The sequence below is a fragment of the Euprymna scolopes genome, chromosome 17 (assembly GCF_053919585.1).
Source record: "Euprymna scolopes isolate OS-2025 chromosome 17, ASM5391958v1, whole genome shotgun sequence".
NCBI classification, from domain to species: domain Eukaryota; kingdom Metazoa; phylum Mollusca; class Cephalopoda; order Sepiida; family Sepiolidae; genus Euprymna; species Euprymna scolopes.
In genome coordinates, this window is record NC_136498.1 from 126,593,609 (window position 1) to 126,619,737 (window position 26,129).

The 26,129-nt window shown below is 31.4% G+C and overlaps 1 protein-coding gene across 6 annotated transcripts in view; it reads right to left on the reverse strand.

Annotated features, from left to right (window-relative positions):
* Positions 1 to 26,129, reverse strand: part of LOC145296962 (uncharacterized) — a 245,182-nt gene that overhangs the window by 17,690 nt on the left and 201,363 nt on the right. For 3 of the 6 annotated variants that reach the window (XM_080143186.1, XM_080143187.1, XM_080143185.1), the window contains 5 exons: positions 18,274 to 18,411; positions 6,631 to 6,786; positions 6,422 to 6,541; positions 5,310 to 5,363; positions 4,074 to 4,142 (listed from right to left, as the gene is read on the reverse strand). In XM_080143186.1, the coding sequence (XP_079999312.1) occupies positions 4,074 to 4,142; positions 5,310 to 5,363; positions 6,422 to 6,541; positions 6,631 to 6,786; positions 18,274 to 18,411 (537 nt within the window). The remainder of the gene's footprint in view (positions 1 to 4,073; positions 4,143 to 5,309; positions 5,364 to 6,421; positions 6,542 to 6,630; positions 6,787 to 18,273; positions 18,412 to 26,129) is intronic. The other 3 variants (XM_080143189.1, XM_080143190.1, XM_080143188.1) reach the window with 1 other exon arrangement.

Sequence of the window (26,129 nt, forward strand, 5' to 3'; positions counted from 1 at the left end):
ACTACTATTACTACTAAATTAATTCGAAATGTGTTTGTGAATCTTGTTTCATTTGTATTCCTAAACAATGACTGGATGATGTCAAAAAGATGACGCTATCCAATAAAGCTGGCTTAAAATACTGATAAGAGATGATTCATGAGAGCATCAATTAAAAAAAAAAAAAATAGACGACCTTCAACCTTTTGAATGAGGGATCATCTATATGAACAGTGACTATATATATATATATATTTTTCATATTTTTTATTTTGTGTACAGAAAGTTGTTAGTTGAGACAGATTATTGGTACCGTCGGTTTCAAGCCCGATAATAAGGCCCGTTTAAGGTATCCTTATCAAGCTCTCTTCAGCCAATATTCGTCTCTACATAAGTTTTTCATTTAGTTTGTGGAAGGGTTTTGTGTATTTTCTTCTCGAGATCTAGAGTGGCATCTAAAAAATCTACTCTATCTAAATTTGTCTGTATTATTATTTTAAAGCCTAGTTCCTTAAAAAATTCAGTTAGGTCTTTTCTAAGCCTGTCTAGTGCACATCCATTGTAGTCACGCGATAGGCAAAGTCCATCATCTCTATATAATCCAAAAAAGTGATCTGGGAATTTATGTTTCATAGTCTCCAGTAGAAAAAGTCCAACCAGATCGCAGATATCCGCACTATCATACGCCCCCATCGCGACGTCAATATATACATATTATAACTACTTAATTTACTCACATAAAATTAATATATGAAAGTATAGATTTATGCGTAAACTTTAAGTATTTACTTCAAAAGTGCTCAATACGTAGGTAGAGCTGGTTAGTAATTTATAAAATATATATGGTGATTAAGCTACACTGAATATTCCGCATTTCATCCACTCTAGGACTCCTCAGACTTATGCGCATAAGCCTGAGGAGTCCTAGAGTGGGTGAAACGCCGAATATTCAGTGTAGCGTAATTGCCATATATATTTTATAAATTACTATATATATATATTATATACATTTCTTGAACATAATACATAGGTTTATGTTAGATTTCAATAGTGTACGACTAGAGATCTTAAATTACCATTATGTAAGCGTTCTCCAGAGTAACATTCCAAATTTTCTTTAAAATTTCCTACCAATTTCAAGAGCACGTTTGCATAATATACAAAATATGTACTAATATTCATGAGGAGGCTTCAAAACGAATTTTAAGTGAATGGTTAATATACATAAATTAAATGAATGTTTAATGCGTTTTTTTTTTTTTTTTTTTTTTTTACAGCCTGACTGAAATTTTATTCACTGATGAAGCCTCCTCATGAATATTAGTAATATTTTGTATAATCAAGATATGTTTTTAAAATAGGCAGAAACAATTGTCCGTATAAAGCGTTTTTGAAGAAAATGTAGAACGGTTCTCTGAATAACTATGGTTATATATATATATATATACACACACACACATATATATATATATATATATATATATATATATAGGGTGTCTCAGAAGTTGCACACCATATACTGATCTTCGTAGAGTGGCTACTCCGCTCACCAGATCTGTCCCTCTTGGCATTTTTGTCTTCGGGAACATCTCAAATGTGTACTAGAATTGTCCATCTGTTGAGCTAATGAACAAGAAAATAGATATATTTATTTTTATAAAAACCTAGATGATGTGCGACTTTTGGGACACCCTGTATATATAGGGTATTTTTTATAGGCAAAATATTTAAAATGTAAATAAATTACAGAAAAATATATGTATTATACAAATATGTGGTTTATTCCAAAGATTAATTTTTTTACATTTATAATCCAAATACAATTTCAGGCCTATGACTCACGTGTATATATCGTAATATAGAGATCCAATTTTCACAAATTCTACACATTAAATTAGTCTGCATTTCGGCAATGATGTGTTGATTGTTATTTTCAACCAAGTGATCTATTGTGTCTGATTTATCAGTGTAGACATTGGACTTTACATATCAGCCAAAAATAATCTGATGAGGTTAAATCGCATGAACAAGGTGGCCAGTTGTCAGTTACATTTCGTGAAATTATTTGTTCAAACATCTTGCTCAGTTTTTAGTCTTTAAATATTCCTATCTATCAAATATATCAATATACCTACACATTCATATCCTGTTTGTATATTTACTTATATTTTACTATATGCATTTACTTACATACTTACTTGCTTGCTTTATCCGGAATTCGCAGATACCGGGCATCCTCTCCCCTTAAAAAATTTTTTATTTTATATTTTATTTTTTATTTATTAATTAATTAATTTTTCCATTTAGTGTCTTTTAATAACTCTTGCTGACATTTTCTGAAGTAATAACCTATACATTTCAGTTGACCTCTTTTTTTGCCCTATATTTTTTGCGCCTTTTAATGTCATCTTGTCTGGCTCATTTTGACATTTGCTTTTCTATTTTATATTTAATTCTATCATTTGTCTCAGCAGCCATGTTAAAAGCATATCTTATTTTTCTTTTATTAATATTATTGGAATTTTTTCCCCCTTTTCCTTGTACATATTTGTGAATTATTCCATGGATTTCGGTCTTTTGGATTATTTGGGACCATCTTCCAATTACGCGATTTCCTTGGATTTTACTTGTGCAAATGAAATTTAATTAACTTTCTGGACTTACATTTTTGGATTTTACCGTCATTGGATATTTTACGTTTCACCAGACTATCCATTCACGTGAAATCATCTTTTTCTTCACCCTATTCCCTCTGCTTCACTTTTTGTTATCAAGTAAGATCTTTGACTTACTTGCAGCTTCATCAAATACTTTTGTATGCAAAATCCGATCCCGCATTTCGCTAAATCCTACTCTCTGATGAGAAGGAAAGTATTTCTTTGAAACTCCGCGGATTAAGGACTATCCACTTATTAAGTGTTTCCTTTTCAGATCAAATATGTTTTTAACTCTTTTTCAAAATGTTTTTAAACATGTTTTATTAACTATTTGCTCTTTTATATATATATATATATATATATATATATATATATATATATATAGTGTCACTTCAAAATAAATCAAACTACCATTATCTTTTATGAAATTTTTAAAGTAAGTACTTCCTTGGATAACCATGATTATCAACTAATGCCAGTTAAGAACTTTAAATTGAAAAAATTATACTGACCCAACAATGGGTGGTCTAGTATTGAATTAAAATTGTAATACATACTTCTGACCAACCTGACTAGCAGCAAAACCCCTTCACTGTTGAGATCCATAGATGCTAGAAAGCCTTCTACTCTAATCATTTCTTCCATCGAACTACCAGACTTTGGAATTCCCTCCCTGTTTCCTGCTTCCCTGGCTGTACAGACATGCAGAAGCTTAAATATAATGTGAACAGACATCTTGCTACTCAACTCTCCACAATTCACAGGGTACAACAGAAATAACTCCCACATTTTAAACTTTCAACTATGCGTTGATAATAAAGTTATGTAAAGTGCCAATGACGTTTTCATTTAGCTAATAACTTGCCATTTTATTTTCAGTCACCCTCATCAAACAATATGGTTTAGACTGGTGCACATTGTGCTTTTACTGTGGAAATGTTTTTGAAGAATGGCGAATCTGTAACTGCAACAGAGCTTTCCGAGTTCATTACAAGTTACGACGGCATGATGCTGTTCCAGATAGAAAATCAATACAGTTATGGATTATAAATTTCAGAGCTACAGGTTTGGCACTTGGGAGAAAGCCGCCTGGAAGGCCTCTAAGTGCTCTAACACCAGACAGTATTTGAGCTGTGAGACTTTCTGTTATTCAGTGTCCTACATATTCAGCTCACGAACATGTTTTGGGATCATCTGATCTAACAGTCAGAAGAATTCTACACACTGATATGAAGTTCCATGTTCCATTCGTACAAATTAATGATTTCTTAGAAACTGTATGAGTGTTACTGAGAAGATTGCATGTCAAAATGTGGGAGAGATTTCTGTTGCACCTTAAATAATCCCAAATCGTAGCTTCTTACAACCAAGTGGCAACATGACTTGTTTGGGGTAAAAAAAAAAAAAAAAAAAAAAAAAAAAAAGGAAGATACTCACACTGAACTATTTTAACCATGACAAAAAGATTGCTGTTTATTGCAAATATCACAGGTTCATGTTGATCATCTGGGAAAAAAAAAGTTAAATATTGCATGCCATATTTAAAAAAAAAGCAGAAACAAAAACTAATTTTATTGCATTTATTTCAGCCAATTGAAAAAAAAATAAAGCTTCCACACTTATGTTTATATATATGTCAAGAATTAGGAGAGGAGGACAAGAAAATTGGTTTCTTATACAGTTCAATTTTTATTTTAAATATTTTTTTAAAAATAAAACTCATGAGAATTTTTTTTAATCTCTTGATATTACATAAAAATCTTACATCTTTTTTTATTTTATGAGTTTTTAACTCTTATTTTTTTATTGGGGAGGGGGAAGGGATAAATCAGTAATCTTTTGCAATAGTTAATCAAAATTATATGATATATAACTAGTTGTACTTACCCAGTATAAAGCCATTTTAGTTTTTATATGCTTGAACGTTTTTAAAAATAAGGTAGACAATGCCTATTAAGTTCTTCAATTTTAAAACAAGTTGCCGATTTCTATTTTTAGGTGATTATTTGAAAATGTTTCATATAATCAATAGTTTGGACTGCTGAAATAAAATGTAGCTAAGTACGTTCTTATGTTGCCACTAATGCAGTACATCATCAGGGATGGCTAGGTGGTTAATGACATTGACTAACAACCTGGGTGTTCCAAGTTCGTGTACAGTTTGTTCCACAGAAACACTTTCACTTAGGGATGTTGGTAACAATTACGTGGTTCCTCTGGTAAGTACGCTATGTCTTTATAGAAAGAATTCTATTTAGAAAGATATCGGGGAAATAAATGCCAACAAAAATCATCCGATTCATATGAAATGAATGATAATGCAACAACCATTAATTTTGACTACATAAAAACAGAACATGATTTACTAATTTAAAGCAAAGTTGGGTCTGAATTTGAAAATCCAACAAAATAATTTTATGTGCTAGATTTTGAACTTGTTATTCCATGTTTTTTTTTTTGTGTTTTTTTTTTTAATCTAAAATATGAAGCAAATCTTATATATTTAAATGATTTCTTATAAGATAAAAATACGAGAAGATATTTTAAATAAAAGATGCAACACTAATTATTTTTTTAATTGTCATGATGAAAGGGAAAATAATGCATGGAGATGTTATATATTTACAAGACAATGGCATTAAAAGATTTTTTTTTTTTTTTAATCCAACTTACTTTTAATCTTCAGCAACATTTGCTCAAAATCAGGATTTTCATCAAATCCATTTTCTTCAAAAAGAAAAAGGTAGAAACTTTTTACAATCAATATTTGACAACATACATACAAGGCAGAAACAAGATTTGTTTTTTCCATTTCATTTTTATCATATATAGAGACCACAAATTATTATAATCGACAGTAACATCTGCTTTATATGTTCCCATGTGTTGAACATTCTTTAAAACTAAACTGGCTATTCTATCTCTGACCATTTCTTATACCTTTCCCTTAAATCCTTCCTTATCAATTCCCCTAATGGTTTCCTTGGCCTTCTCCCACCAACTAACCCTATTACCACAACAGTTCTACATATACTAACCCAAGCCATCTTTTTCAATCTTAAATGTGACTAAACTAACCAAGTTTCTTGTTCTGCATTCTTCTCCTTATGCTGTCCAGATTTGATCTTCCTAAAAAATACCAAACTTGAAGTCTGATTATACCATAATTCAAACAATTTGAAAGTCGTTTGTAAGACTGTAATATTCAAAGAAAAACAAATAAGTAATAATATAGAACCAAGTTCATAATTCTGACTTCCTCACTCCAAACACATATGCCACGGCTTTTCATCTTATTCAAAGTGTTGAGATTCTGATGTAATTGATGGCAAGGGTGCGAAGCCATCATTCTCAATTAAAAAACAATAGAAAAAAAAAAAACATTGTATACAAGAAACTTGTCAGATATGGGTGTGTGTGTGTGTGGGGTGAGGGAATATGGTGTTGTGGTCATATCGCTATATCTGAGCTTAGCCCTCCGTATTTCAAATTCAGAATTTCATTTAAGACTGATCTTTCTCTATCAGCCACACCTATTTTTTCCCCTTAATTTACCTTCACTACCTAGTCATCCAGAAAGTCAATTACCGACTGTCATTGCATCACTGGCCTGTGAAGTTCAATGAAATTGCTGTTTTTTGTAAATTTATTTTCTAGCTAATCTCTCCACAGTGGTCTTAGTTGTGTTGCCATTCTATAGAATCACTAAAAGTAGAACGAAATAACATTGCTCAACTTTATAATTAAACCTGTTTAAGTTACCAAGAAATAAAATATCAACTGACCTTTTGTTCCGCTAGAGAGTAAAACAGGAGGCAATCCATTTTCAGGAAGTAGGCATTTATTCCGAGGACTATCTGTAGACCTTAACCGACGCGTCCGTGGGGAACTTGAATGTTCGTTGCCTATAAAAATGGAAACGGAAGGATCAAAGCAACTGGAAAATCCTTATCGGAAAATGGTCAACAAAAGAGAAAACTTTGAGAAACCTTACCTTGAGATATTCTTTCAACTTTCTTCTGGGCTCGTCCCGTTCGCCTGGGAGGCAAACGAGCTTCCTGGGGCCCATCCACTTCTTCTGTGAGGTCACCACCAGGTCGGATACCATCTGAAAATATTACTTGCTTTGGTTCACCTTTCCTCTGACTCCCTGAAAATTAAAAACAAAAATATTTTCCCATTTAATTAAGTTTTTATAAAACATCTTTCTATTGTTTAGACGATAAATTGCTTTGATCTTAAATATTTGATCTCACAATCACTATCAAAAAAGCAAGGATCAAGAATTTTTAAGTGGGGGCATAAAGGAAGTCAGAATGTTAAAACTATTAATAACAAAGATACATAAATATTACATGAAAGATGAGGAATAAAAGTTATATCTAACTTTATTGTATCACCAGAAAGACAAGGAAAAGTTAAGAGGAAATGCAAGAAAAAAAACCTCTTTAGGTCATGGCATTTTGAAGCTAAATGCTTCTCATCAGAAGAGAAGGGCCAGAATTATACAAAACGCAAATATAGAAAAAACTGGCTTAATGACATTTAGAAATGAAATGAGAATGAAGGAATAGAGTAAAATAGTAAATAATAATTAAAAGTAGGTACAACATATAAGGATAAATAGGAGAGGTAATATATAAGTAGGTAATAGTACAAATATATATATATATATATATATATATATATATATATTAAAAATTACAATTAAATTTACCAAAATGATCCAAGGTGGTAAAATTAAAGTATATTATAAATATTAAAGAATATTTATAAAATTATCTCAGCCAGATGTAAAAGCTTGATAAAACCAAATAGGAAATAGAGCTTATAATATGAGCAAACAGTTAATAAAATATGTTAAAAAACACATTGAAATGAGTTAAAAACATATTTAATCTGAAAAGGAAACACTAGATAAATGGATAGTCCTTAATCCGCGGAGTTTCGAAGAAAAACTTTCCTTCTCATCAGAGGGTAGGAATTAGCAAAATTAATTCGCAGTATTATATATATATATATATATATATAATACTGTGAATTAATGTGAAAATAGAAAGATCCAGGTAGGAATTTTCAAAGAATGGGAAGGTGATGATAGTATAATAAAGTTATAACTTTTATTCCTCATCTTTCCTTTAATATTGTTTGCTCCTCTTAATAGTGTTGAGCTTTTCTTATCTTGATAGTTTTGTTTTGTTAAAGATTTACTCTTTGATAACAATTATATATATAAATAATGAAGTTGAACACATAAGAGTAAATAAAGTTGTTTTCTTCAAACTATATCATGCAGATGCGTGATATTCATAGAAGCTGCATTCATTCAGATGTGAGATGCAGAAAAGACAATAAAAAACAGACTTGCTATATTTTGAATTTGAAAACTTGACAAAAACTCAATCATTAAAGATGAAAAAAAAACTCCAAATGTTCACATCCATCAATACTTAAAAAAAAAAAAAAAAAAAAAAAAAATCTTTCAATTCAAACAAATTCTAATTGTATGAAATATACTGATAATATGAAAATACGAAATTTAATATTTTGCCACAAAATCAAATTCAGAAAGATAAACAGTTTAAGCCTACAACATTGCATGCAAAAAAAAGGTGGGGGGTTAGAGAACGATTCCTTCTATGTTTAGAAATATGGAAAACTAACATCAAGCGTAATTTAGAAACACTTAAATAAAATAAGAAATAATAAACAAAACATGCCGAGAGAAAACCATGGAAAATATATTTAACAATGCATAATATACAATTTTAAATATAATCATTAAGAGACCAAAGTGCAGTTTTTTGTTTTTGTTTTTTAAATAAACACAAAAATTCTACACTTCATCTGATTCGTTATATTTAAAATTTCAAAATCACAGTGCTTTCTAACAGTCGATTATTCTATTACTAATAACACACAAATAATTCAATAGATTATAATTTATGACATAATTAAAATGTTAAATATAATCAAGTTTGATTTTTATCCATACATATACAACATTTCGAAGCACGTTTTATCACTATTACACAAGAGTAAAGATTGACAGACTAATTTTCCTCATCAGCATATAGGTTCTATAAATTACAATTCAAATAACATTCATTGGATATATGTAGAACAAGTGCAAGAATGAAAAAACAATGTCTAAATAGAAGGAAAAGACATTTCGATACTGATGATACACAAAACATAAAAATCATAAACATATTTCACGATGAGATCACGTAGAGAAGTGCAATTATTATACTCGAATCAGTTTCTTATCAATTTTTTATCATGAACAAAACCTAAAAATAAAGAGTGTATATATATATATATATATATATATATATATATAAAGAAATAAAAATTACAATAAGTTTACCAAGGTAATCAAAATGGTAAACTTAAAATATATTATAAATATTAAAGAGTTAATATTTACAAGTAATCTCAACCAGATGTAAAAGCTCAATAAAACCGAAAAGGAAATAGAGCTTATAATATGAACAAATGATTAATAAAACATGTTAAAAGACATCTTGAAAAAGAGTTAAAAACATATTTAATTTTAAAAAGGAAGCACAAGATAAGTGGATAGTCCTTAATCCGCGGAGTTTATATATATATATATATATATATATATATATATATAAAATAAAAAATTTTATGTCTCAGAAGTAGAGTGAAAAGCATATTTTCTTTTTCTTTTATTAATATTATTGGAATCTTTTTTTTTTTCCTTGTACACATTTTTGTGAATTATTCCATGGATTTCTGCCTTTGGATTATTATGGACCATCTTCTTCCAATTACGGGATTTCCCTGGATTTTATTTGTACAAATGGAAATTCTTTTAACTTTCTTGAAGTTTTACATTTGGATTTTACCGTCACTGGATTTTTTATCTTCCACCAGACTATCCATTCATGTGTAATCACTTTTTCTTCACCATATTCCCTCTGCTTCACTTTTTTTTTTGTTTTCAAGTAAGATCTTTGACTTGTTGTTTCATCAAATATTCCTGCATGCAAAACCCGATCCTGCATTTTGCTAATTCCTACCCTCTGATGAGAAGGAAAGTATTTCTTCGAAACTCTGCGGATTAAGGACTATCCATTTATCTAGTGTTTCCTTTTCAGATTAAATACGTTTTTAACTCATTTCAAAGTATTTTTTAACATATTTTATTAACTGTTTGCTTATATATATATATATACAGGGCTCTAGATTGCGAGGCGAGTGAAACAGTCGCATTTGCGAGTGATTTTTCAAAGTGGTGACTAGAAATAATGAAACGCTTATCTTTTGTCGATTGTATTTCTTTCCCTGACAATCTTCTAAAGCTCACTACTGAGTGAAAAATATCTTTTCAACTTTTTCTTTTTTAAAATAAAACAAAGTTACATTTAAAAAATAAGTTTAATAGAACAATATACTTCTTTTTTTTATTAACGAAGGCTGAAGAAATTAGAATGTTTATACCTTCAAGTATAACATAAAATTTGTTGTATATTTAAAATTACACTTATTAAAAAAATACAAAAAAAACTTCATGATGTGCATACTCGTCACAGAACGAAGATGTCATATTCCAAAAATCACATGGGTTTGGCTAGTAACTTTTCTATTTGGCTAGCAAATGAAAATATTTAGTTGTACATTCGTCGAAGGAAGGACAAAGAATTTAATTTTAGGTACACAGTTTCAATGCTGCAAAGTGGTGGAAGTTCAATTTTGGTGTGGGGCGTTAACAGTGCCAATGGTCCAGGGTCTATAGTTTGCTTGCAACGTCGAATTAATGCGACCAAGTTCATTAATATGCTGACTAAGCATTTTATACTCTACTTTGGCCAGAATTCGGATGATAATCTCATGTTTATGGAGAATAATGCCACCATTCACACAGCTAGCAATAAGAGCATGATATTCCGTGTTTGGATTGGCCTGCATAACATCCAGACCTCAGTCCTATCGAAAATGTATGGAATTACATCAAGCAACAGCTACACAATGATAAAATTTCAAATCTGGAAGAACTTTGGACAAAAATGAAAGAAGTGGGATGGCCTTTCACCAAAGTATTGCCGCAGACTAATTCAAGGAATGCCCAAAAGATCGCAGGCTGTCAAATTGTAGAAGGGTTATGCTACTAAATATTAACTAGTTCATTGTGTTCCTGTTGCATTTGTGTTGCATTAATGTTCTAAAGTTACATTTAAATAATTTTCCATTGTACGGAGTTTCTTTTTGCCTTCTCGATTTGAAGATAATTTTTTAAATTGACGTGAACACTAGGATACTTCAATTAAAAGTCAAATATTAACAGGTAAAATTATTGAGGAATAAAAAGCAAATCAAATGTGATAGAGACTGTTTAAACAGTTGCATTCAATTTAGCTTAAATTTGTGGTTTTTGAAAAAATGACAAGTGCAGACTTCCTTTTTGGTGCCACTGTGTGTGTGTATATATATATATATATATATATATATATATAAATGGATCCTACCATCAATTTTGACGTATGAGGTTCACACAACAGCTAAGTTGGCCAAAATCCACACGGCTTATTTGTTTAAAATGGTGAAGGCTTTGTGTAAAGTCATCCACACTTTTTGGAACCACTGCTAACCTCAGTCGATGCAAATGATTGCTAAAAGATAGAGCGGATAGCAGACCTCAGGTTTTACATCAGTTTTCCTTCTCCTAAATGCATGTCTTAATGAAGACTGAGGAGGGTGTTAGGGTTAGGGTGCATCCCTCCCAATAGTTTAACAATTGTAAAGCTACTGTAAATTACTTATTCTTGAGATTTTCATTCTAACCAAATCAACTCCTGATATGAGTCTTCATTTCATAGAATTTTTTTAATCAATTTTTTTAATCAATCTACATAAACTGTTTTTAGATGCTGATTTAGAAAATCAAGCTTTACTCTAATATAATAATAATAAATATAATAAGAATAAAATAATATAATATAATAATAGTAAAATAGTTTTTTTTCTGAAATATCTGTACATATCGATAGATATTCTTGATTTTATTATTTATAATTTTTATGTAATAAATTTTATAATCCACGGAAGTTTATTATAAAAGCTATGTTAACAACTTAGCTTATTTTCATCTGCAGTATTTAATTATATTCTTAGAAATTCGTTTCTAGGGCAATTGCTCTTGACATATCAAAGGTGTTTGATAAGGTATGACAAAAGTCTACTTCACAAGATCTCTAGCTACGGAATAGTCGGAAATTTATTCTCAATCATTAAATCATTTCTGATAGGTTCATAAGAGTAGTGGTTGATGGGCAGAAATCAGAAGCTCACAGTATGAATACTGGAGTCCCTTAGGGGTCTGTCCTGGGCCCAACTCTCTTCCTGATCTACATCAATGATATTCTAAGATCATTCGTAGACAGTTATCTTGATGACACACCTCTATGGCAACACTTCCAAAGCCATAAATGACCAAGATCTCTCTGATTCACTCTCCTCTTATCTTGAGCATGTGGTGCAATGGGGAAAGAGGTGGCTGGTTAATTTCAATGCCTCTAAAACCAAGTTTCTATCTTTCCATCATCAACGCTCTGCTCCCTGTTTGGCATCAATCGAAATGAATAGCTCTTGTCTTGAGGAGGCTCCATGTTTTGACAAGCTTCTTTGTCTGACTTTTACTCATGATCTGAAATGGAACATGTACATCAAATCCATAGCCAAGGTTACTGGAAAAATGCTTGGATCCTTCCACCGCTCCAGTAGATATCTCATTGTTGATGCAATTCTCTACCTGTATAAGAGCCAAGTACATCCTAGGATGGAGTACTGTTGCCACATCTGGGCAGGAGCTACTAGAAGCACCTTATCCTGCCTTGACAGAGTTCAAAATAGACTTTGTAGACTAATAGGTGATGCTCTTTTCTCTTCCCTGCAACCTTTTTCCCTCTACACAAGAGTCGTTGCGAGCCTGTCTCTGCTTTATCATTATTTTCATGGTAAGTGCTCGTCTGAGCTCCAATCTATGGTCTCTCCTTGCCGAACTTTCACAAGAAACACTTGTCTAGCTGAAACCACCATTAATAATTTTCCCCATTTTTTATCTGTGCCTAAGCCTAAACGTGGATTCCATGAACAAAGTTTCTTTCTTAGAACTGCAAGCCTATGGACCTGTTCCGTCTTCCTGCTTTCCTATAAAATGGTCGTTTTCAAGTCTAACATAAACAAGTTCTTGATGGGCCGTTCCCTTAAGTAATCCAATTTACCAAATTCACACTATTAACAATTACTATGATAGTGTCCCATTAACTACTGTATACTCATTAACCCTTATCCTCAAGTGGCCTCCGGGCCTTGATAAGTGGTGCCTCCTTTGTAATTTGTTAGAAAATAAATTATGCATTAATCAATCTTTTGGTTTGAATTGATTTGGTTGTTTGACTTAAAATTTTTGTTAAATATAAAATTAAATATAACTGCATATAACTGGTATTTCACAGGAAATTTCACTGAAATCATTTTTGGTTTTAATTTCTATTTGTTTGCACATTTGAAACCAACTCGAGTGAAGTATGTAATTATGGTGCAATGCTAATAGATGAAAACTGGCTCGTCAGAATTGATGTGACAGCTCATATGCTATTTAGTCACACTTTCAAAATCTCACACAATAACTTTTTATAAGATTGTTTTTCTAACATTAAACAATGCTGCTCACACACATCAAACCAGTTAAGAGGAAATCCAAAATTAGTTTTGCCCTCAGTAGGATAGATGCCAAGCCAGGATTTGAACCTGGTTAGTTTATAAATCATGTTGTGAATAATTTTTCTGAGTTTGTAATTTTGCTAGTTGGATGTCAGCATTCCTTGTTAAGAAGAGCAGATACATTCACACAACCATCAGCCTAGGATTTTTCCCTTAGCATCAAAGCCAACCAAGTCATGTTGAGAAGATTGGTTCCCTATTAAATGAGCTTTGTCCCTGCTTTTGAGTAGTTCTAGGGGGTTCACCCTCCCAGGCTTTGCCTCCACACCTTTTGAAAAGAGTGAGTTTATTGCTAGTTGCTTGAGGAACCCCTACCGAGGAATGCAGATGGAGCTGCACAGGCATATTTTGCAAACCAAAATGCTCTTCCTCTTGAGTGCTGGCTTTCCAATCTCACTTTCCGACCCTTGTGTCACGTTATCCTGCCGTGGGAGGGAGATAAGTTGATTTGTACACTCGGTTGTTCATTACAAATTTCAACTAAAGTTAAGACGCCACAGGAAAACAAAACTCAAGTTCAAGATTTTCTGTTGTTGTCTCGCTACTAAGCTTCCAGTTGGCTTTGGGTAGGATTGAAACTACTATTTTCAGACAGTGCTCACCTGGAACTGTAGAGATTGAAGATAGCGGTTTCAATCCTACTCAAAGCCGACCAGAGGCTTAGTTGGCCAAAATGTCGTGAGACAACGACAACTATGGAAGTCAGTAATTGCTGATGATGCAGCTAGAAGATTCGGCATTCCTATCCCATCGCGGTTAACCACCCGACGAAGGCAGAGGAATAGTTGGCCAAAACGTCATGAAACAATTAAAAGATGAGTATAATGGTCTGCAATAGATAAAAAAAATTACTCATCTCAATAATTAATTCCAATTAATTAAATAGTATAAAGTTTTATTTAAAATTTAATATGAGTGCCAGCATTCGCCACTAGCTTCTTAAGTTACTCGAGAACAGCAGCGATGGATTTCACAATTTGTTTCTTTTTAGTAGTTGAATGATGAATATTATGAGACGATTGAAAATATCCACATGCCACTCACTCAAAGCAACAGTCAATTTTGAAAACAGGTTTTCACATTTCGTGGACGAAGTATTTAGGAAAGAATTGCTTTTTTCAACTGTTAATCTATCCATCTCACTAACCAGCTTTTTTTTTTCTTTTATAAATAGTAACTCATTATTCAAACAAAAATGTTTCTTGTGGAAACATTAGATATACTTTTTTTATCTTCAGTTTTTGTAAGAATTAGTTTTTCAGTAATAAATTACGAGCAAAGCTACTTTGCACACAACTTGTAGATGTAGTCGAAGAAATAGAAACAGAGATGAACAGAAGAAAAGGTTCAAAGTTTTTCTTCCACACTGATTGTAGAAAGAAAGAAAAAAAACTTGGGTTATTTTCAAGGTTTTTCACCCCAGATGACAAAGGTTTTTGTGCAAAGCTGTCAACTGCAAAATGAAACTTTTTTTTTTTTTTCAAATTCTACTTTTTTAAATAAGCAAATGAATAAAAAAAAATTTTGTTTGTTTGCATATTTTAAAAAGTAGAATTTAAAAGAAAAAATGAAAAATAAAGTTTCAAACTCCAAACAAAAAACTTTTGTCAACATGGAGTAAAGAAACTTTAAGACAACTGAACCTTGACTTCTACAACGATAGTTCATTCATCAGCCATGCCCATTGTTCTCTCCGCATCTGGACTAAGTTGTGCAGCAACTATGCCAGAAGCTACGTCATGTTATATGACGATGAACATGAGGCCCCTCACTAGATTGTTTTCTCCCAACTTCAGGACAATAACAGATCTACGATAAGATGGAGCTACCACATAAAATCTAAATTCAACGTATTTACCAAGTAGATTTGCTGAAAACACTATCTTCACCCTGCGTGATGATTATCCTAAAAACGGACAAGTTATGCTTGTATGGTCACGTGGAATGTTCATTCTTCCTGATAAACTTATAGAAACATGGAGGTTTTGAATTACAGGAACTTTGTCCAGCCAAGGAAAACTTTAAAGCAAAACAAGACTATACAGAATGTAATTTGAAAATAACTAACCGAGAGATGAGTCCTGACAGGTGCTTCCATTTAAAATGAAAGGAAAACTAGGAGAAATAACAGAGTTGTGACTATGCTCCCTAAAACTTCCATGTTGGGACTTCACCAGGGAATGCATTTTAAAGTCATAGGAAAGGTGAGGATATGGTTTTAAAATAATTGACTTTGTATAAGAAATTGGTAAAAAATATAAAAAATAAAATAAAAATAAAAAATAGTTTAAAGACATTTTCTTATTACAAACTAAAGCATATTTAACACTGATTTTAAGAGAAATTTTGATACATGCACGATTTAAGGGAAATAACTCAAAAACAATATTGAAAATATAACAAACAGACACTTTTAACAAGATTTTATAAATAACGTTTTTAGAAAGCAATTCTTTAGTACTTGAAGGTAAACACATGAACAATTACAAATAATATTCTTTAGAGTGATGTATAATTCATATAAATATACCAATTTATTGTTCTGTGAAAAATGATTAAAGAAAATATTTTCATATAAGGTTTAACAATATCAAGAACATGTCGCTTTTTTTAATGTAAAAATATATTGCAAATTTACTATACTTTAAATACAACATTTTCTTTTCAACGATCGCAATCTTTGGAAATTTTTAACGATCACAATCTTTGGAAATTTTCAACGATCGCAATCTTTGGAAATTTTCAACGATCGCAATCTTTGGAAATTTTTAACGATCGCAATCTTTGGAAATTTTTAACGATCGCAATCTTTGGAAATTTTTAACGATCACAATCTTTGGAAATTTTTAACGATCACAATCTTTGGAAATTTTTAACGATCACAATCTTTGGAAATTTTTAACGATCACAATCTTTGGAAATTTTTAACGATCACAATCACAATCTTTGGAAATTTATTCTTTCTTAATCAAAAAGAATTGGCAACTAAAGAAATAAAAACGTTTTAATGTTTTTATTAATTTATTGCAACAATTGAAATATTTTAAATAATTCCTCTTTTACTGAAGAAATAGTTGTCAGCTAAATATACTTAAAGTCACTTTTGAAAATTGTACGAGTTAAAATTCTAGCAATTAGATTAAAAATAAAGATTTCTAAAATTGGTTGGATATATTGGATGACAAATTTTGGAATAATTTATTAAAAATGGATAAAGTTGGAATACTTTAGTCTAGTGACACTAGTACTTTTTATTACATCATTAACGATATCATATTGATCATATTTCATCTTTGGCAATTGGGCAATGTCATTTTTTAAACACAAATGTGGAAGGTGATAATTCACGTACAAATGTGAATAACCGTACAAAACAAAATCATTGGAATATGTTGATAGTTTTCACGTTAAACTTTAAATAATTTTATTTTCATGTGGGTAAAAATTATTCAAATATTAGTATTATTGCATTTTGTCTAGTTTTAATTATTAATGATTGTCGTAGAACGACACAATTGATCGTGTAGGAGTAGAAACCCAGACTATTAAAATTTGTTTGAAATACAATTTATGATTCAAAACAATTTTTTATGATAAAATGCAATTATTTGGGAGGAATTCATATTCATCGACTGAGCACAATTTTCCAACAGAATATCGATTTAAACAAACAAAGCAAATATATTTTATGTGCACAGACTATATAAGATGCATTTAATATATGATATATACATATATAGTACATAATATTGGATGCGATGATAAATTGAGATTTTGGAACAATTTTAAAATGAAAGTAGTCAAAATATTTTACCTTAATGACAGCAGTTTATTTTCAATATATATACGATATATATATGATGGATTCTCTTGTCATGTTGGACGTGTGAGGGCCATAAATCTAACTTATTTTACTCTTTCAATGTTTGTACTGCATGTGTGACACAAGGGCAGACCTGCTCCCACAAACCAAGCCGCATGACTCACAAGTTACGTGTTGAGCAAGTGCAATCTCTATTCGTGCTCTACATAGACTGGCTTAATTCGATAATCTTGTCTTTACGTAAGTGCTGATACCTGCACCATATTTTGCCTCCCCAGCCTCCAACTTTCTGTCTGAGCCACCATTTTTACAAGTTTTTGTCTCCACATCAGCAGTTTGTTTAAGCTGAGAAACAGATGTCCCACACTGAGACTACCTTCTTTCAATTGACCGTAAGCGAGTTGCTTTGGAAGTTGCCTTTCATTATTGCGGACAAGGTGACATGTCCAACGTAATTGGAATTTCATTAAAAACACTTCAATGCTTATTATGTAACATCCCTCAAATAATTCAGAATTGGAAACCCTATCTTTCCATGTAAAACCACTTTGAAGGCAACGTTTATGCCTCTCAGCCATAAAAATTTACCACCAATTTTTAAACCAGTTTAAGATCATTTTCTATTTGACAGTTTAAAGGTTTCCAAATTCCTTTTAAATTTTCAAGAGGTATAAAATATGTCTTTTTTCAACTATTAAAAAGGATTAAAATAACCCATTTGTTTACAATGAAGCCAAAAAGCATTCAGACGGATTTAATTTAGTAATTCAATAATTTAAAAAATAGTATTCTTTTAATTTACAGGGTTGTATTTTTTTTTAAATAAATAAATATTTCTTTTAACAGTAAATTAAATAATTCTTTGTTTATTATTAAAGTTATGTTGCAGAGAAAAACGTACACACGTGAAGTTGTTGCGTAATATTATTAGAATAGTGATTAAGTCCATCATGCTGAATAGATGTGTAGATGATAGAATCCTGCAAGTTAAAGGAAAAAAAAAAAAATGGTAAAAAAGTGAAGAAAAGAGGACGACAACACCACCAATTGAATGTCACTCACCCTCTCGCTTGAGCACACCAACTGGGACCATGACAGTCGGCAATGGAACATGCGCATTGGCTTGTTGCAACGGTGAGATGGTGGAGCAGTATTCGCTGGGGTTATTGGGGTTAGGGCTGCGTCCAGATCGGCTCTCCGCTGGGAAAAATTAAGCAGGCAAGCCACGATGAGGATTAGTTTTAGTAAAGCAGAGTGAGGAAAGATGGAATGAACGATGAGCAAAAACAGCACAACAAATCAAGCAACAAGACATGGGGGGATGGAGGTGAATGGACACCTCCCAAACAGGGTGCGGCAGTGGATAGAATAACAGGGGCCTGTACCAAACAAAAAAAAAAACATTCTCAATGTTTTTTTTTTTAATTAAAAAAATTTAAATCAACCAGGTGTAGTGTTCTTTCATCAGAAAAGGGAAATAATCATAGAAATTTTCAAACACAAATTTCAGTTGGAATTTTTGTACAAAAGGAAATTGATAAAAAAAATTCAAAACAGTTCTGCTGTTCTTTGTTCATATCAATGAACATAATTATCAAAGCAAATATTAATGGTCAGAGTCAGAGCAGAGTGTGAAAAGAAAGAAAAAAAAAAAATTCTGTACATTAAAAAACTAAAAATGGTTTGGTTTTGTTTGATATATTATTGAATCAGGAATAATTTCAAATCAAAATCCAGTTTATATTACGCATGTAAACTTAAGAAAAGCATGATTAAGACGTGTTAGCATTATTTGAATAAGTTAAATCACATGACATCAATTTGGTCGCCATCTTGTTTTGCTTATTCGCATAATGTTGACACATTCCAAGTGTGCTTTTCTCAACTTATATGCATAATAATAAATAGATTTTAACTCCAAAATGATTTCTCATTTATTAATATAAAACCATTGCAAATGCATACACAGAATTTTTTTTTCTTGCATTCTGATCTGGCCATGATTACAAATAGTTTTGTCATCTTTCTAGTCGAACAAATAGTTAAATCTAATATATAAAATAATGCCTACTTTTCTGTGGAATGCTCAACATTTTAATGAAGCCACGATTAATATTTCTATTTCACCAATAAGACATGCCGTACATCCTACAATGCTTTTACATAAAAAATGTATTTACAATAATTTTAATGGCGAAAATATCTAATTTTTCATGAAAGGATCCATAATAAAAAAAACAGTATGGAATTTCCATAATAATTTCATAATTTTTTAAGGCCAACTTGTTAATCCAAAGAAAATATTTAAAATTTGATAGTGCATAAAAGTTTTTAATATAACATATGGTGAGAAAGAAAAGTCAAATTGGATTGTATTTTTCAACCCTGATTGCAGAAGGGGAATCATGTACCATATTTTAAGTCTGTCATGACTCGACTATGGAATGAACTCCAGTTTCCTGGCTCATTAGTAAACACATCAAACGAGCAAAGACACCCACACTTCGCATGGGGCTTTGATGTCTGCTCAGGCACCCGCTTTGCATGGGATTTTGCTGTATGCTCGGGTACAGCAAAGTACCATGCAAAGTCTCGACCTTGATCTTTGACTTTGAAAAATGGTGTGTACCATCTCTAGGTCGGAGATCATCATGTCAGGTTTGGTCATGATTGCTCCAGTGGTGTGGGTTGTAGGAGGGTAGATATACATATGCTGTGACCTTGACCTTTGACCTTAACCTTGAAAAATAGTGCGCATAATCCCTAGGTGGGGGACCATCATCATTTCAGGTTTGGTCATGATTGGTCCAGTGATGTAGGCTGTAGGAGAGTTGTATACACACGCGAATGCTACCACTTTGTATATATATATATATATATAAATATATAATAAATTTGGTTTATTTTATTTATTCAAAAGCTTTATCTGAAAAGATATTGTTCAATTTTACAACACATGCCAGCAGGAAAAAACAAACACTAAACCAAATATACCTCATGTGGTATTTGCACAAGGTTGGCCGAGCTGGATTGCTTTCAAGGAGAAAGTTTCTAGGGAATGTCAAATTTACATTCAGTCTCTAGCTGCAGGTCTATAATAGTAAGAGGAGACGATAAATTGCTGTCTTGATTCGACTTCAAATATGATGAGCATAATTGAGAAATTGATTTTTAGATTATTCGACCCTGGCTTAGATAAGGGGACGTATATCCAACAAGCGTCATTCTTTTCAATTAAATACATCGTGCTAAAAACGATGAGACACTGTATGTTCATCTATGACAATTTTATGAAGAATAACAAATCTGTCTTGCAATTCAACCAGAGTTTTGCTGCCAATTTAATCAGATTGGTCCCATTCATAGCATTATTGTACACTCCGTACATATTAAGGAATAGCAGTGTCGCGTGTTTTGGGAATTTACATGCTGCGTTTTTGACTTGGAGGTGGACAACACAAGGCAATGCCTCATTGTTGTTCATATGGTTCGATCCAAAGATATTAATATCCGTCATGTTGCATGCAGAGAAATCACTTCTTATGCATCCAAGCCAGATTGTCTTCCATGCTCTCTAGTGTGTATGGTGTCCAGTCATGTTATGGAGTTAAGCGTATAAACTCCAAAAAGTGTGGGATGTATCAGACAAACATTGCTGAGCAATACAAATTCTATTTTCACCCCAAACAAGGCATGGTGCTAATTTCTGTTTTGAGACATGCTATTAAATTGCTATGGATAATTGTTCAGTGAAGTGTAGTTTGATGAAGACTTGCATTTTTGCTATTGTTTATTGGACAATAGTTGAGATGAGGAGATTGCACTTTGAATATCAGACAAAAGCATCTTTAAAGTTAACACCAATTCCATTTTGTTAATGAAACCCAGTTTTATCTCAATCGCCCAACGTAAGGCTCGTGTGAAAGATGTACAAATCAACAAAACAATGTTGGAAAGAGCATCGGTCAATTTTAGAAAATGTCTTCAGTAATTCATCAATTAAAAAACATCACATCAGGAATGTGTTTTCGCACTTGCTTTTGTCAACCTTTCATTTAATGCAAACATAAATTTCATATCAAAATTGATTTTGCGAATTTTATATCAACGTCCATCTTTCTCTCACTGTATATATTGGATATGTAACCAATGTTGCTTTATGTAGAAAAGTAGAAACGAGGTATGTTATTTCAAGTTCTTATATTGATCAATTTCACAAATAATCAAATGATCTTTCACAAAATTGGGTTGGATGAAGAAAATTTCTTTGAAAAATCATCTTTAGAATTATGTCAATGTTTTGTTAAAATGTTGATTTTATACAGTTTTTTTTTTTTTTTAAATTTCTTGTTCATTTATTTTTTATCATGATTTGCGATCATAATCAGAAAATTTGTGAATGCAGACATGCAAAATTGATTCTTCAACTGCATTTCATGTTTAACGCCACATCTGTTTTGGAGGTAAAAAAATGATTGCCCCCCCCCCTTCCTCCCAATTTAAAAAAAAAAAAATGTTTGCAACATTTATGAAGATTAAGGCTAAAACCAGAAAAGAAATGAAATAGACGTGCGAAAAGCAGATGTAAGAAATTGAAATTACAGTTTTGGGAAATTTCTAATTCTTGCATCAGTAATTATGCCATAAATACTAAACTTGGAAATCGGATTTAAAAATCTCAGTATAGGTATGCTCATGATGCTTAACCACACTGAAGAGTCATAATACAAAAAAAAAAAAAAAAAAAAAAAAGAAGCTGCATGTGGATATGGATATATATATATATATATATATATATATAAATAAAAATTACAATAAGTTTACCAAGGTAATCAAAATGGTAAACTTAAAATATATTATAAATATTAAAGAGTTAATATTTACAAGTAATCTCAACCAGATGTAAAAGCTCAATAAAACCGAAAAGGAAATAGAGCTTATAATATGAACAAATGATTAATAAAACATGTTAAAAGCCATCTTGAAAAAGAGTTAAAAACATATTTAATTTTAAAAAAGGCAGCACAAGATAAGTGGATAGTCCTTAATCCGCAGAGTTTCAAAGAAATACTCTCCTTCTCATCAGAGGCCAGGAATTAGCAAAATGCAGGATCGGATTTTACATGTAAAAGTATTTACTGAAACTACAAGTAAGTCACAGATCTTACTTGGTTAAAAAAAAGGGTGAGGTAAGGGGAATAAGAGGTAAAAGAAAAATGATAAAAAATGATTAAAATTAAATGTTTTTAACTCTTTTTCAAGATGTCTTTTAACATGTTTTATTAATCATTTGTTCATATATATATATATATATCTTATCTATTTCTATAAAGCTAGGTTTATATATCTGCATGTACAGAATTCATTTATAAATGAATTAATCAAAAATTTTGTAATACACATGCGAGGTGTAAGTTGAAAGGTGAACTATATTTAGATTTAGTTTTCTGCAAAGCCATAAAAAGAGGCTGAATGCCCATCATGAAAATTTAGATATATTCAATTTTTAGTAAATTTTAACAAAGAGATCAATAATAAATATTCCAAATTTCAAGTTCTTTTGAGTATTTTAGGCCGTTTTGAGGGCTGTAACAAACTCCCCAACCTGTTTGAAAATTCAAATATGTGAAAAATGACAGGATTTGAATATTTGAACAGTTTTCTTTTGAAAGCTAAGAGAATATTTATCACTTTCAACATAACTGTATGCACGCTATAGTGTTCGATTATTTGCTGGATTTCAACAGGTAAATGACACCAAATTTTATGGAAATATTTTTACTAGAAATTAAAACCAAGTTTCTATTTGGACAAACTGACAAATATTTAGTTACTTGAAATGAGTGTCCGCACAAAATTCTTGATTTCATCGAATGAATCATCCATCAATTGATGATGAAATACAAAATTTGTGCGCGACGATGCTATGATAGATTACTCATTGCGACCAGAAAGTTCTACACGTGTGTGTGTAAAAATTAAAATAGATGATGAAAATAAAATCAAATTACAATATCAGATTCAAACCAGGAATTATAGTGAAAAATCCTTAAATCATGGATTTTCAACGATGCAATTCTATATAAAATTCTATATAAAAGCAATAAAAAAATTTTGAGCAGGATTTGCTAGCAGCACCAGATCTTTACAAAATGATGAAAGAATACAAAAAAGTCTGTTTCTAACATATGAACAGTTTTTATTTATATTTTAATAACGTTTGGTGGTCAAAGTAGATAATCAGGCTCTGTTATCTAACGCACTGCACGCACACACATAAGATTACAACTCAACAAGATCATATTTATTAAAAAATATCACTCGTAAAATCATTACTGTGCATCATTTATGATATGTGCATCATTTATGATATGTGTTGCAGACGATATTTGTTCGCAATTTATAATTTTATGCTAAAATTTTATTGAATTTTTTTGTTAGTTTTATCTTTGTGAAAACATGGACTGTATTTTCAATTTAATTTTTTATCATGGTCAATTTTGAACATTTTTTTGTGGAAGAAACAGTTCTTCAAATGCATGCCAAAAGAACAAATAAGGAGATCTTGGAAATCCTTAGTGTCAGCCGAGGATGACGGAAAAGGTTAAAAAGGAATTAAAATATTCAACGAGGCAACATCAGCACAAAAAAAAATCTGATGCCATCTGAATACTGGAGGAATTTGAAGTTACAGGGACATCATGCCACCTACTTCTACACGACGAATCTCAATCCGAACATCAAGGGCACAGCTGCATTCTGAGTAAAGTAGTGAAACGCTGGACCAATCAGGTCATACATGTCACAGCAAGACTCGATGCTGTGCCATATCAAATTTCCAATTACACTTCACCCAACATCCCAGCACATTGCAGATCCGTCAACGTCTTGGTGTGAGTCTCACAGTGAAATAAAATACCAACAGATTCAGTTGCAGCACAAAGGACAAACTAAAGACTAAGATCAGTAGAGCCTTTGGCATCCAAACTTGGGAAACAATGACTAATTTCTCTGGTTAGATCAAAGCTGTTATCATAGGCAAACAGATCCATCGAGTGAACTTGAGAGAAACAGTCCTAAAAAACAAACTCGAATTTGATGAATAAATTTTAATATGTATTTTTCATAGAGAGCAATCTTGCAAACAAATATTGTCCTTACACTATATATATACACATACCTACTTATTTTCCCACAATCAGATACACCGAACAAATAACACCTACAAAACTAGTCATCAGTGAGAAATCCTGAACTTGAGTTTCACTTTCCTTTTGGTACGTCAGCAGGATACATCCAGACTCAAAAATTGAACTGCAAATCACCTTTTTAAATCTTGCTGCAAACTATTTGTTTGGATTAGTAATTTGATTATTGGAGGACATCATCCTTTGTTACGGAAAGCAAATATTTTCCCTGCAATCTGTTGTCCACTCTATGCTGCGTTAGTTGTTCAGCTTATTTTTGTATGGGCTTCACTAGCAATGTTTCAGTTTTGCATGCAGGCAACTGATTTCATATCCTAGCTTGGAATGTATTTTACCTATTACCAAATGGAAGGCTAAACTCAAGTACAGGATTTCCTGTTGATGGCTGGCTTCATATGTGTTGACTATGTTAGGTATATAATTAAGGAAAAACACACACACCACTAACAATGTGTTATGTATCGTGTTGCTCTTTGTTTGCATAGTTAATACCAGTTTCATTTTTTTACTGTTTGATGTTCTTTGTTTATTCAGAACTCCACAAAATCAATTAACCATTTACTTAATTGTATTACATACACAAAGAAAAATAAACAAGAAAGCAATGCGATATATATTTTATATGATATACATGTGTGTGAAAGGGTTAGGTTACTGGATGTCGGCTACTTTTCAATCATGCAGGATAAAAATAACTTGAATTATTACAAACAAAACTCATAAAAAAACAAACAATAACTTCTCATGTCAGTATGTGAAAAAAATATATGTTGAGCAAGTTTTTTTTTGTTTTTTTTTTAAAATGACACACAGTAATTATAAAGGTTAGAAATTTAAAAAAGAAAACAAACAATAGCAGACGACAAATCGCATAACAGTAAAATATGTGATTTGGAATAAAACGAGAAAAACAATGCAAATTGAAATCACTAGTAAAATTATATACATAAGTTTTCATTTAATATAACAATTGAATAACATTATATCGTTTGACATCCTAGCAATGAATATTCACGTTACATATTTTCTGAATACAATACAGAGAAAATGAAATTGTACACAAAAAAAAAAAAAAATTCAGCAAATATAATGGGATTACTCTTTATGATGAATAATTAGAAATTCAAAATTGAAGTATTTTAAATGATCAGAAATCATCCTCATAACGTAATATTTTGGAATTTCTTATACGAGAATCGGCAATTAGTACAACAAAAATTCCACTCACTGAATCGTTAATAACATCACAATTCTTTTGGCAATTCAGCCATATTTGGCACAGATTCAGTTTATACCTGACTTTCCCACCAAGTTCCATTCCTAAATGCTCAACAGTCTTTGTTTTATCACCATTCAATAAGAATGCGTGGAGCCAACTTTCGAAATTATACAATAAACCAGATACCCTCTGCCTTCAAAAAGATTGTACAGACATCTAGGCAGTGACCCTAAGGGGGAGGGGGTATTAAAGTCTAGCGAGTGTGAAACTCTTTTAGGATCACTAAAGTGTTTTTGCATCTGATTCTGACCAGCAACAGAATATGAACTGTTAAACATTCAGTATAGAAGTTTATTCATTCGAAACACAATTGGATTGCAGAAACGATTGTGAGTTTTAGTAAACGATTCCATGGGTGGCATTTTTAACTGGGTCATCCTATTAAATTATTCAGACTATAACTATTCTCATCTTCATTAGTTTCACAACAT